The 13915-nt window shown below is 27.0% G+C and overlaps 1 pseudogene across 1 annotated transcript; it reads left to right on the top strand.

The window, feature by feature from the left end:
- Positions 1–3092: 3092 nt before the first annotated feature.
- TRIREDRAFT_73103 lies at positions 3093–7308 on the top strand (annotated as a pseudogene; the record flags this gene model as incomplete). The annotated part of the gene is made up of 18 exons: positions 3093–3124; positions 3272–3288; positions 3369–3374; positions 3904–3950; positions 4013–4035; positions 4150–4165; positions 4706–4725; positions 5080–5116; positions 5167–5214; positions 5584–5605; positions 5795–5822; positions 6142–6167; positions 6200–6518; positions 6705–6726; positions 6778–6791; positions 6884–6895; positions 7086–7192; positions 7286–7308. Coding segments are annotated over exons 9-18 (619 nt in total), but the record flags the coding sequence as incomplete, so codon positions are not given.
- Positions 7309–13915: the final 6607 nt, after the last annotated feature.

The raw sequence follows: 13915 nt of genomic DNA, 5'->3' as shown, positions 1-13915 counted from the left end.
TTCCTTTAGTAAAATATAGGCAGGGTGTTAAGGCTTATTTACTTAGCCTTTATAAATAAAAAAGGTTTTAATATAATTACCTTTTAAGAGCCTTAAGCTACTTTATATAATACTAGCAGCTATAATAACCTCTTATACCTTAACTAAAGTAATTATACTTTAGTTAATAGCAGTAGCTAAGTAGTAATTTATATTTATAAATAGCATAGCCTTAGGTTATAATTATATAAAGCTTACTATAACTAGTATAGTATTACCTTTTAAAACCTTAATATTATAGTATACTTTATATACTCCCTTATACTTACTTATAATATCCCTTAAACTAGCCCCTTTACTAAGCTTTTAAAAGGACTGCTATAGCAGTATTATATCCTTTTAAGAGACTTTAACCTTTACTACCTACTTTAAGACTAATATAATTATATAACTTATAAAAGCTATATATTTACCTTACTAGCAGCCTAGTAGTAGCTTAGCCTCCTTACTTTTAAAAGCACTAGAATCTAATACTCTATTAGCGCTTAAGATAGCATAATAAACCTTATATAGGCTAGCGTTAACCTCCTGGCTATATATAAGAGAAGCTATAATTTAACTAGCTCTAACTATATTTTATAAGTAACTTAAGTAAAAGTAAAGCAGGGCTTCCCTTAGACCCTTAACCTTATAGCCTAACTTTAAAAATAACTTAATTATAAAATAGTAGTAGTAAAGGCCTAAATCCGCTTTAACACTAAGGCAGCAGACGCACTGCTTAATATATTAAAATAGATTAATTAATACACTAACTAGCTTATAAAAAACCTACAGAATATTATTAAGCTTTTAACCTTAGTATAAAAGAATAATAAATATAGCTAACCCCTTTAATAAATAAAAGATATAAAATAAGCTAGTTATAAGGCCTACTAGGCTAGATAAGCTTACTTTAATAAATATATGCCTAAATTATAAAAATATAAAATTAAGGCAGAAAGGAACTAGACCTAGGCTATAGCTAGTATAAAATGCAGTATTTAAAAACAGCTTTTATTAATAGTTTATAATAACTTAGAAAAGATATAAAAACTAGAATACTAGGCTAGGCTATATAGCAGCCTTCTTTTTAAACCTCCCTTACTTCTGCTATTATAATATAAAATAAGACTAACCTAGAAACTGCAAGCTTTTATAAAGCTAAAGTAACTATCCTTACTACCTAGTTCTTTCCTACCCTAGCTAACCTATATATCCCTCTATTAGCTACCCTTAAGCTAGGCATAAAGTTCCCCTTAGTTAACTCTGCTAAGGTTAAAGAAGCATTTAAGAAGATAGGCTTATAAAAGGCCTTTAATAAGGATAGTATACCTGCAGGGCTTATTAAAGCTTATAGTAAGTATATCCTTTACTTAATAGCCAGGCTAGCTATAGCCTAGCTTATAACTAGATATTACTTAAGCTGCTTTTAGTCTGCTAAAGTAATAGTACTTAAGAAATTAAAAAAGACTGCTAAATAATAAACACTAGCTAATATATAGCGCTTTATCTCCCTCTTTAATATAGTAAGAAAGATAATAAAATTTATTATTACTGCCTAGCTTATAGCTAAGGTAAAAATAAAGCAGCTCCTCCTTAATAGCTAAATAAAAAATAAAGCAGCTTAATTTATAAAAACTGCTATATACCTTTTTACTAAACTAATATATACTATTTAAGATTAATATAAGATTACCTTACTATTATAATTAAACCTATAAGGGGCCTTTAATACTATATACTATAATAAACTTATATAAACCCTTTAATAGCTTACTATCTTCCCTTACTTAGTCTAATAAGTCTAAAGCTTTTTATATAACTGCTAAGTATAGCTATTCTTTAATAAGGCTATCTTAGCTACTTTAAGGGTTTAGGCTAAAGTGCTATAAGGCTTTTTTATCTTTTTTATCCTCTTCTTCCTTTATATTACTCTGCTTTATAAGGCACTAAAAGCAGTCTTAGGTATTATAATTATAGGCTTTATAAATAATATAAATATACTAGCTTATAATTAAACTATAGCTAAGACTTAATAATAGCTTAAGACTGCCTAAGCAGTATATAATAAATAGGCCTATAAGTTAAAAGTAAAGTTTAAATTTAAGAAAAGTAAACTTATATATTTTATATATATTAAAAATATAAATACTACTTTAGTCTACCTTAGCCTTAAAATAGTCTAATTATATTAAACTGCCTAGTTCTTAGGCATTTAAATTAATAAGAAACTTATCTAGTTAAACTACCTTAAGTTCCTTTATATAAAAATAGGTTATTAAAAATTTACCTTAACTATCTTTATAGTATTAATATAAAGAGCCTAGATTAAATATATAAGGCTTTTTTATATTATTACTATATATAGTAGCTTTATATATATAGCTAGGATTATTTATACCCTTATAAAAAAGATAAATTAGCTATAAGGTATAGTGCAGCAGCTAGGGAAACTTTAAAATAAATACCTTTATATAATTATAAAGGCTTATAAAGTAACCTTAGTTTAAGCTTTAAAAGTAAAAGCAGTAGTTCTACTAATAAACCTTTATATAAATAAGCAGCTAATAAGCTTTCTTTATTAAATAGATATATTTAGTACTAAAGCTAAAGTATAAGCAGCCTGCAGCGCTATAGTAAGTATACTTTAAAAGCGCTGCAGCCCTTAAAAAAAGCCATGCCTTAACTATAAAAGGTAGTAAGACTAGTAATGCCTAGCACTACTTTACCTATTTAAGATAATAATTAAATACTAGTAATAGAGATAGGAGAAAACCCTATTTAAGGCGGCCTTAAGGCAGCCTTACTATATTATTAAATTAAGTAATAGTATGCTAATTATTAAACTCTGCCTTAAAAAAATACTTAAGGCCTATACTAACTTACTAAAGTATAAAAGCGCTGCCCTTATATAGCTATAAATAAGGAAAATAGGACTTAATAAGTTCCTTTATAAATAACATATCTTTAAAATTACCTCCTCTTTTTATTAATATAGCACTATATTAAAGACCTAATATTATATCTTTTTAAAATACCTGCTATATAAAATATAATACTGCCTCCTTTTATATATGCCTTATTATAACTATAAGGTATAAATACTATTATATAGCCTTTAAACTGCCTTTATAATAGTTTAATAGTTTTTAAGCTTAGGCTAACTAAAGCAGTTTTATTTAGTAACTATACTAGTAATAAAATAAAGTAAAAAATAGCCTAAGGTATAGCTTAATATTAAGCTGCTTTTTTAAAGCCTTTAACTAGAAGGTAAGACTGCTAGAACTAAGTAATAAATATTAAAGAATTAAATTAATTATTATTTAACTAACTGCAGAATTAAAATTCCTTTATAAAGGGGCTAGTATAATTTTATTTTACTTTTAAGCCTTTTTAGCTACTTACTTTTTTAAGCCCTTTATTAAAAATAACTTTAAAGGTAAACTAGTAAATACCTAGCCTTAAGCTAACTCTAGGCTAAGGCTAGGCATGCCTAGCAGTAATTAAGCGCTAGAGGTAGGATTAAGCACTGTAGATTACTTAAAGGCCTTAACCTTGCCTACTTTAAGATTATTTATAGCAGTATTACTTAAAAGTTAAGCTAATACCTAGGATAGTTATTTATTAGCAGTAAGAGTCTAGGCCTAAGTATATATTACTATAATTTAATTAAATATATACTTATTAGGCTACTTTATATATATAAATACCTTACTATCTGCAGTTAAAGGATAAATATTAGCTAGCCTACTTTTAAAAATAGTCTAGTTATTATAAATTATAGTTATAAGTATATTTATATTAACCTAGTCTTTTTATATATTATTAGCCTATACCTTTTTAAAATAAATATAAGATAGGCATATACTAAAACCTTACTTTTAGTAATTTAAAGAGTATAAGTAGTAGTAGTTTTAGCAGCACTATAGTTAGTAGGTTTAACTTAAATAAAGTTAGCCTAGCCTTACTTAAGATATATTATAAATACTTATAGTAATACACTTATACTTTATAATAGTATAAGGCTTATAGGTTTATTTAATATCTACTAAAGGTTAGTAATACTAAAATAACTTTAAGGCAGTACTATCTTAATTACTTATTAAACTAATAATAATAAAAAAAATCTAGTATATTCTTTATTTAAGTATTATAAGCCTTATAAAAAATAAAATTAGCCTAGTTTTAAAAGGCTATTAGTAATATTAATATAAAACTAGGGTGTAATAGCCTTGCATTAAAGAAGGGGGAATAACTTACTAGCTTTAATTTATTAAAGGGATAGCTTATAAAAGGGCCCTTTTAAGTGGCCTTCTTTTTTAAAGTGCTTTTAGCAGAGGGAGGGGAAAATGCTAGTTCTAGTATAAGTATAAAAAGGAGATTAGAAATAGGAGTTAATAAAGATAAAGGAGTGGCTGGCTTAATAGCCTAGGCAGTGCAGGTTTAGTATAAGGCAGGGGCAGTAGTAGTATTAAGGCAGGCTAAGGGGTTAGCCTAGCCCTTGCCTTTATTTTTTATAGCTTATATAAGAGCTATATTAGTAATAAGAAACTAGAATAAGCTTAATATAAAAGAGCATTAAGAAGATAGCGCTTATAAAGAGTTAGTTTAGCTAAGGAGTAGGATAACTATATATAGTTAGTAAATAAATAAATAACTAGCGCTAGCCTAGCCTAATGCCTAGCAGTTATACTAGGACTAGCTAAGGTAAGGATAAAAGATAGGGCTAACTTATAAAGGAGGGGGGGGAGGTTAAAAAAGAAAGGAAGAAAAGAAGGAAGGTAAGAAGAAATAAAAGGCAGATATACTTTATAAGGCTATATAGACTAGTAGGTAAAAGCAGTTAGTAAGCCCTAGGCCTAATACTTAAATAGCTAGGGTAAATTACTAAAAGCACTTACTATACCCCTGCCTTAGCTACTGCCTAAACCCCCTTATAAGCTAGTAACTTAATTTACTACTACCTAGCTATTAGTAGGAATGCTATTAAGACCTAGACCCTACCCCCCCCCCCCCTTAAAGGTATATATAAATACCTGTATAGCCCTTATACTACCCTAACCTATATTAAAACAGCAGGCTAAGCCTACTTATAAAGGTAACCTAAGAAATTTTTTATGCTATTTAAGCACTTCTACTAATAGATAGAAATGCAGCAGGCTAGGCCTGCTACTAAAGCAGATATGCAGTATATAGGTTTTTCCCTTTATTTATAAGAGGTTTTTTCCTATATAAAGGACTTAGTAAAGGTACTAGTAACTAGCTTTAATTAAGCTACCTAGGGTAATAGAATATAATATAATCCTTTTTATAATAAAAAAGAAAAAGTAAGACTATTATAATAATATAGCTAGAATATAAATATAGTAGTAGTAGTAATTTATTTAATAAAGCTAGCTTAAAGATATCCTTTTAATAATTAGCTATTATAGTATTAATCTTTTAGTTAAGTAGTATTAACTTACTATAACTATAATACCTTTAAATATTAACCTAAACCTAGACTCCCTGCCTAAGTATATATATTCCTTTATATAATAGTATAGACTTTTATACAGCTACTTTATTTTTAATAAGCTTTAAAATAGTAAGGCTTTTTATAAAAAAAAACTACTATTTATAATAATAGCTAGTTAAGCTATTAGTATAATTACTACTTATTTTTTATAAAATCTTTACTAACTATATTTTAAGACCTTAAAAAGCTGCTTTTTTAAATATATAATTTTAATATAGTTTAAAGTCTTTATAGCTAACCTTAACTTTTAAATAATAGTAAGATACTTATACTAGTAACCCTTAAAGTAAAGGAAGATAAAGAGAATAATAAAGCTATATTAGCAGCCTTATTACTAGCAGCTTTATTAAAAAGCTTTAATACACTAGCTTAACCTTTTAATACAGCAAGTCTTATTATAGTATAAGATAAAAGGTAATAGCAGCTTGCCTTTATTATTAGCCTAGGCTTAAAAATATAAGTAAGAATATAATTATAGTAGAGTCCTCCTATTTACACTATAATAGATTTCTATTTAAACTGTAGTAGTCTATGCCACCAGCTAGACTAACCCCCTAGGTAGAATATCCTACACCTAAGCACTAGAATATAGTGTTACACACTAGAAGTCATTACCGTTTAAGGAGATATTGTGAGGTAGAGGTCACACAGGATCAACACCAGAGTATCTGCTAGTGCTGCCTCTGCTGCTGTCTCTGCTGCCTCTACTGCCTCTGCTGCCTCTGCTGCCTCTACTGCCTCTGCTGCCTCTGCTGCCTCTACTGCCTCTGCTGCCTCTGCTGCCTCTGCTGCCTCTGCTGCCTCTGCTGCCTCTGCTGCCTCTGCTGCCTCTGCTGCCTCTGCTGCCTCTGCTGCCTCTGCTGCCTCTGCTGCCTCTGCTGCCTCTGCTGCCTCTGCTGCCTCTGCTGCCTCTGCTGCCTCTGCTGCCTCTGCTGCCTCTGCTGCCTCTGCTGCCTCTGCTGCTGCTGTAGCCACCTCCTTGGTTATATGGCGATTTTAAGCGCTGCCGTTAATCTTGCGCTGTTAAAAGGTGGTCGGTTGCTCTGAGGTCGGCTCTGAGGTTGGCTCTAAGGTCGGCTGCAATAGTTAAAAATAAGGTACTAAAGTCGTGACCTTATGTGTAGTGTTATATAAAGATAAGCCTGCCATTAGCTTATACTGTAATTAGGTGTGCAGTGATAGACTTAACAGTGTGTGCGCAGTAATTTTGCCTAATGCATAGACCACTATGGTTTAAATAGAGATATGCTATAGTGTAAATAGGAGGACTCTTATAGTAATAGTAAGGCTTTTTTATAAGAGTCCTCCTATTTGCACTATAGTATATCTCTATTTAAACTGTAGTAGTTTATGCATAGGGTAAAATTCCTGCGCATACACTGTTAAGTCTATTACTGCATACCCGCTTATAGTGTAAGCTAATGGCAGGCTTATTATCTTCACATAATAACACCACATAAAGTCACGGCTTTAGTTTCTTTAATAATTGCAGCTGACCTTAGAGCCGACCTCACAGCCGACCTTATCGCGGCTGGCCACCTAATTACAGCGTAAGATTAGCGGCGGCACATATTATCATCCTAGGACTAAGGAGGCGGCTGCAGCAGCAGCAGAGGCAGCAGCAGAGGCAGCAGCAGAGGCAGCAGCAGCAGATAGGTACTCTGGTGTTAATCCTGTATGACCTCTACCTCACGATATCTCCTAAACGGTATTAACTTCCAGTGTGTAACACTATATTCTAGTGCTTAGGTGTAGGATACTCTACCTAGGGGGTTAGTCTAGCTGGTGGCATAGACTACTACAGTTTAAATAGAAATCTGTTATAGTGTAAATAGGAGGACTCTTTTATAATTATTTATAAATTCTAAATTACAGCTAGCTATATAAAAATTATAAGTAATATAAAAATAACTAAAAGCTATTATTACTACTGCTTTAAATAATAATAATACTAATAGTAATATTATTAAAAAGGTTATTATTATCCTAGCTACTTAGCTAGTATTAGCAGTTAAAAATAATTAAAATAAACTAGCCTAGTTATAATTATATATATATTTAATAAGAAAAATAAAAAAAATACTGTTTTTAAATAAATTAGCCTGCCTTAATTACCTAGTCTTAACCTTAATGCCCTTCTCTTAATAATATCTCCTTAATAGTAATAACTATTAATATATTATACTGTATTTTAGTATAAGTGTATAAATAATTATACTTAAGGGGTTAGCCTAGCTAGTAGTATAAACTATTACTATTTAAATAGGGATTTTTAACTATTTAAATAAGACTACTTTAAGATAAATAAATTTAAAATATATTTATTTTAAGTAATTAGTATAATAAATTAAAATTTTATTACTAACTTTACTTTTAAATTTATAAATAATAGAAAGCAGCTAACTTATAAATATATATATAACTAACTTAATACCTTTTACTATTAGCTTAAGATTTTACTGCCTTAAGTTATAAGTATTGCTGCGGGGGCTGTATAAAATTGCTAGGGGGGCTGTAGTCTAAGTACCTTACTTTTTTCTCTTATACACTATGTTTTTATAAGACATTTTCTATATATAATAAAATTTAAAAAAATATAATAAAAATATATATAAGTAATTTATTAGCTAAAAATACTATATGATTTTTTAAAATATTTTTATTAATTTTTATAAGCTATATAATAGTAGTAGAAACCTAGGCTAAGTTTAAGCTTAATTTTTAATATAAACTTTATATAAAATTAGGTAACTTTTTATATATTATTAAAAAGCGCTTTATAAACTATTAGTAAATACTAAGTGCATGCTTATATAAGTATTTATCTAGCTAAAAATCAGCTTTTAACTTAAACTTAGTTTTTTTAAGCCTTTATTAAGTATAAATAAGATTTTTAGCTAGAATATATTAGTTTATTTAATAAGCTTTTTAAAGATATATTCTTTTTCTTTATAGCATTTTTCTAGAATTAATTATATATTTTTAAAGTTAGAAGAGGTTTCTGTGGGTCCCTGTGCAAAGACCTTTACTAAGCCTATTTAGGCTAGTTACAGCCCCCCTAGCAATTTTATACAGCCCCCCTAGTAATACTCTAAGTTATTATTATAAATAAGGAAAATATATTAAAAAATGCTATTAAGTTTATCTTTTTAAAGTAATCCTATTTAAACTATAGCATATTCTTATTTAAACTATAGTAGTTTATATAGCAGCTAGAGAGACACCCTTAAGTAGTAAGGTCTATACCTATATAGTAAAATATAATATAGCATACTAGCAGTTATTACTATTAAGGAGATATTATTAAAAGGGATAGCAGTAGTATAAGCTTCTAATTATTACTAGGTTACTTATAATCTTTATATAGCTAGCTGTAACTTAGACTTATAAATAATTATAAGGAGGCCCTGCTACTACTGCCTTTACTATAGTTATAGCTCTAGCCTTAAGGTAATAGCAGTTATAATAATAAAGGTAAATAGTCTATAATATTAAAGATTATAATACTGTTATTTATAGTGTTATTATATAGGCTATAGGATATACTATTAGCTTATACTATATATAGGTATGCAGCTTTAAAATAAGTAGTATAAGCATAATAATTTTAATATAGGCATAAATTATTATAATTTAAATAGGAATATACTATAGTTTAAATAAAATTACTCTCTTTTTTAGTATATAGTAGTAGCTATGCCTTTTTTATATTAATATAAATATTAATATAAAAATAACCTTATAGTAAAAAGACCTTAAAGATAAAGCTACTAATAGTAATAAGGCTAGTAGTAGTAATATTTTTATAAGCAGCTTTACTATTAACCTTAATACTAATAAGCTTAATAACCCTAGCCTTATATAAGCAGCAGTATTATTAAGTATTAAATCTTTTTATAAAGATAATAAGAATAGCTTTAAATAAGCCTAGTAATTAATTATTTATACTAATATTAAAAAAGACTATAAAATAGCTTAAGCTAGGCTTATTACTTATTTTAATATATAGTAGTATAAGATTATTAAGTATAAGTCCTTTTATTTATACTATAGTATATTTTTATTTAAACTATAGTAGTTTATACTATTAGCTAAACTAACCCCTTAAATAAAATATCTTATACCTATATACTATAGTATAGTATTATATACTAGAAGTTATTACTATTAAGAAGATATTATAAAGTAAAAGGCATATAAAATTAATACTAAGGTATTTACTACTAGGGGGGTCTTAAAAATAACTATAATCCCTATAATAGCTCTACTATTATAAAAGGGTTATTAATTTATAAAAGGGTTATTAATTTGCAAAATACCTAGATTTAGGTATGCCTACTATATAAATAAAAGTACTTATATTTTACACTATATTTTTCTTCCTAATTAAAAGAAAATCTTACTGTAATTATATTTTCTAATATACTGGTTTATAAAAATAGGTTATTTTATTATAAAAAGCTAAATTCCTAAGCCTGCGTGGTACCTCTATTTATATAGCATGCCTACTTAAATTAAGGTACTAATTTTTTTGCAAATTAATAACCCTTTTATAAATTAATGACCCCCCTGTAATAGTGGAGCTATTATAGGGACTGTGGTTGTTTTTAAGACCCCCCTAGTACCTTTATTACTAGGGGGGTCTTAAAAACAACTGCATTTCCTATCCTAGCCCTACTAAAATAAGGGGCATATTAATTTATAAAAAGGTTATTAATTTATAAAATACTTTAATTTTAATATATATACTATATATACTAAAGTATTAATTTTTAAAACTATTATTTCTACTTTAAAAAAAGCTATTTTACTTAAATCTAGTATTGCCTTATAATAAAAAGCAGCCTAGTAGTCTTTTTACTTTAAAAATTATAAGATTAGTGGTTATTAAGGTATATTATATTATATAGTATATATACTATAAGTAATATATCTTTTTTTTTTATAAATTAATAGTCCTTTTATAACTTAATAACCCCTTTATAATAGTCTTACTATTATAAAGAATACAGTTGCTTTTAAGACCCCCCTAGTACTGCTATTATTACTGCCTTTATTACTGCCTATATTACTGCTTTTATTACTGCCTTTACTACTATAGCTACTTTCTTTATAAGTAATCCTATTTAAACCATAGCATATTCCTATTTGAACTATAGTGGTCTATGCAATAGCTAGAGAGATATCCCTAAGTGGTAAGGTCTATGCCTGCATAGCAAAATACAGTATAGTATACTAGCGGTTATTACTGTTAAGGATATTACTAGAAGGGATAGCAGCGGCATTAGCTTCTAACCGTTGCCGGGTTGCTTATAATCTTTACGTAGGTACAGATAGCTGGCTGCAACTTAGACTTATAAATAACTGTAAGAAGGCCCTGCTGCTGCTGCCTCTGCTGCTACTGCTGCTGTAGTTATGGCTTTAGCCTAGGGTAATGGCAGTTATAATAATAAAGGCAGAGGGTATATAGTATTAAAGATTATAATACTGTTATTTATAGTGTTATTATATAGGTTATAGGATATACTATTAGCTTATACTATATATAGGTATGCAGCTTTAAGACTAGTAGTGTAAGTATAATAATTTTAGTATAGGCATAAACCACTATAGTTTAAATAGGAATATGCTATAGTTTAAATAGGATTACTCTTCTTTATTTTAGGATTATAATAAGTGCTTCTATTAGTTTTATACTATAATTAGGTAGCTAGCTGTAATAATTAAAGATAAAAGCTATAGCCTTATTATATAAAGATAAGCCTGCTATTACTTTATATTATAAGCAGGTGTATAGTAATAGACTTAATAGTATATATATATAGAAATTTTACCTTATATATAAACTACTCTAGTTTAAATAAAAATATACTATAGTATAAATAAAAGGACTTATTAAGTATAAATAAGCTAAGTATCTCCTTTTAGCTAATTATGTCTTATAATACTATATTAAGTATTATTATAACTTAAGTAGTCCTATTTAAATTATAATATATTCTTATTTAAACTATAGTAGTTTATACTATAGCTAGGGGTATACCCTTAAGTAATAAGGTATAGACCCTATGCTTATATATTAAAATAAAGTCCTCTTATTTAAACTATAGCATATTCCTATTTAAATTATAATAGTTTATACTACTAGCTAGGCTAACCCCTTAAGTATAATTATTTATATACTTATATTAAAATATAGTATAATATACTAGTATTTATTATTATTAAGGAGATATTATTAAGAGAAGGGTGTAAAGGTTAAGATAAGGTAATTTATATAGGCTAATTTATTTAAAAATAGCATTTTTTTATTTTCTTATTAAATATATATATAATATAGCTAGGCTAGTTTATTAAGATTATTTTATTACTATTATAGCCTTAGCTATATCCTTAGCCTTAAAGTAATAATAAAAGTAAGGCGCTGCTGCCTTATATCTTATATTATAATAAGACTTACTATATAAATAAATTTAAATAGTATATTAAGGCATGCTAATAAAGTTATTAAGTTACTTAGGACCTAGTTTATAATAAAGCTAGTATCTCTTTCTTTTTATTTTTATTTTTATTATTAGCCTAAAGGCTTATTAAGACTAGTAACTTACTATTTCTTAATATTCTTAATTAATTATAAAGGTTTTAAATAATATTTAAATTATATAAATAAAGGAAAGGCTTTTTATAATTTTAAAAGATAAGATTAACAAAGTTTTTATAATATTTAGCTAGGAAATTTATTAAAAGCTGCTTTAGCTATTACTATAAATAAATATCTTTTTTATTAAGGGCCTTACTAGCTTTTAATTTTTAAAAGAGTAATCCTATTTAAACTATAGTATATTCCTATTTAAACTATAGTGGTCTATATAATAGCTAGAGAGACACCCCTAAGTAGTAAAGTCTATGCCTGCATAGAAAAATACAGTATAGCATACTAGCGGTTATTACTGTTAAGGAGATATTACTAGAAGGGACAGCAGCGGCATCTAACTGTCGCTAGGTTGCTTATAATCTCTGCGTTAGTAGCTGGCCGCAACTTAGACCTATAGATAACTGTAAGGAGGCCCTGCTACTGCTGCCTCTGCTGCTGCTTCTGCTGCAGTTATAGCTTTAGCCTTAAGGTAATAGCAGTTATAATAAATAAGGTAAAGGGTCTATAGTATTAAAGATTATAATACTGTTATTTATAGTATTATTATATAGGCTATAGGATATACTATTAGCTTATACTATAAATAGGTATATAGCTTTAGGACTAGTAGTATAAGTATAATAATTTTAATATAGGCATAGACTACTATATTTTAAATAGGAATATACTGTAGTTTAAATAAAATTACTCTTTTAAAAAATAATATAGCTATAAGAAAGGCTATAAAGTAATATATATAATTTTATAAAAGATCTAGGCTAGGATTAATATTTAAAGGCATTATAGCTATAGTTAGTTAATACTATTACTAAGGGAGTTTTAAAAATAACTGTATTTCTTATTCTAGCTTTACTAAAATAAGGGCTATATTAATTAGTAAAAGGTTTATTAATTTATAAAAGAAAGATATATAAGTTAAAGTATTATATACTATATAATAAAAGGTATTATAAAGACTTTTAAATTTATAATTAAGATTATAAAAATATTATTAAGCTGCTTTTTAAGTTAAAGTAATTTTAAATTTATATAAATTAGCTTTTTTAAGTATAGGAGTAATAAGTTATTAAATTAGTACCTTAAGTTATATACTAGGGGGGTCTTAAAAATAACCGCATTTCCTATTTAAGCTTTACTAGGATAGGGGGGCTGTTAATTTATAAAAGGTCTATTAATTTATAAAAAAAAGATATATTATTTATAATACTAATGCTATATAAATATAGGTACTTATATTTTCTTATATACTTCCTTTATCTTTATAATTATCCTGCTAAAATTATAAAAAAGTAAGGTATAATTATAACACTAATACATTAACTTTATAATTATAATAATAGCTACCTATAAGCTATATCTTCTTTTTACTATAACTTTATTAAATCTTAACTAATTTTAATTATTTCTATATTAATAAACTCTTTAAAGCCTTGCTATTATACTTAAAATTATTAAATTAACCTAAAAATAAATTTACTTATTTTTATATATTATAATATTAAAACACTTAAGGAATATACTATTATAGTAGCTAAGCTATATTAAGAAGGTTATTATTTTACTATAACTATTATAGCTAGGGCTTTTTAAGTTCCTTATTCTAGACTTTATAATTAATTAAAAAAAGCCTATTTATAATTACTTAATAAAGGCAACTATATATTACTATAACTTAAAAAAGAATGTAAAATACTTATCTAGGCCTATTACTATATAATCTAAAG

This window comes from Trichoderma reesei (assembly GCF_000167675.1).
Source record: "Trichoderma reesei QM6a unplaced genomic scaffold TRIREscaffold_51, whole genome shotgun sequence".
Classification (NCBI taxonomy): Eukaryota; Fungi; Ascomycota; class Sordariomycetes; order Hypocreales; family Hypocreaceae; genus Trichoderma; species Trichoderma reesei.
This window is presented reverse-complemented; position numbering and strand designations above follow the sequence as displayed.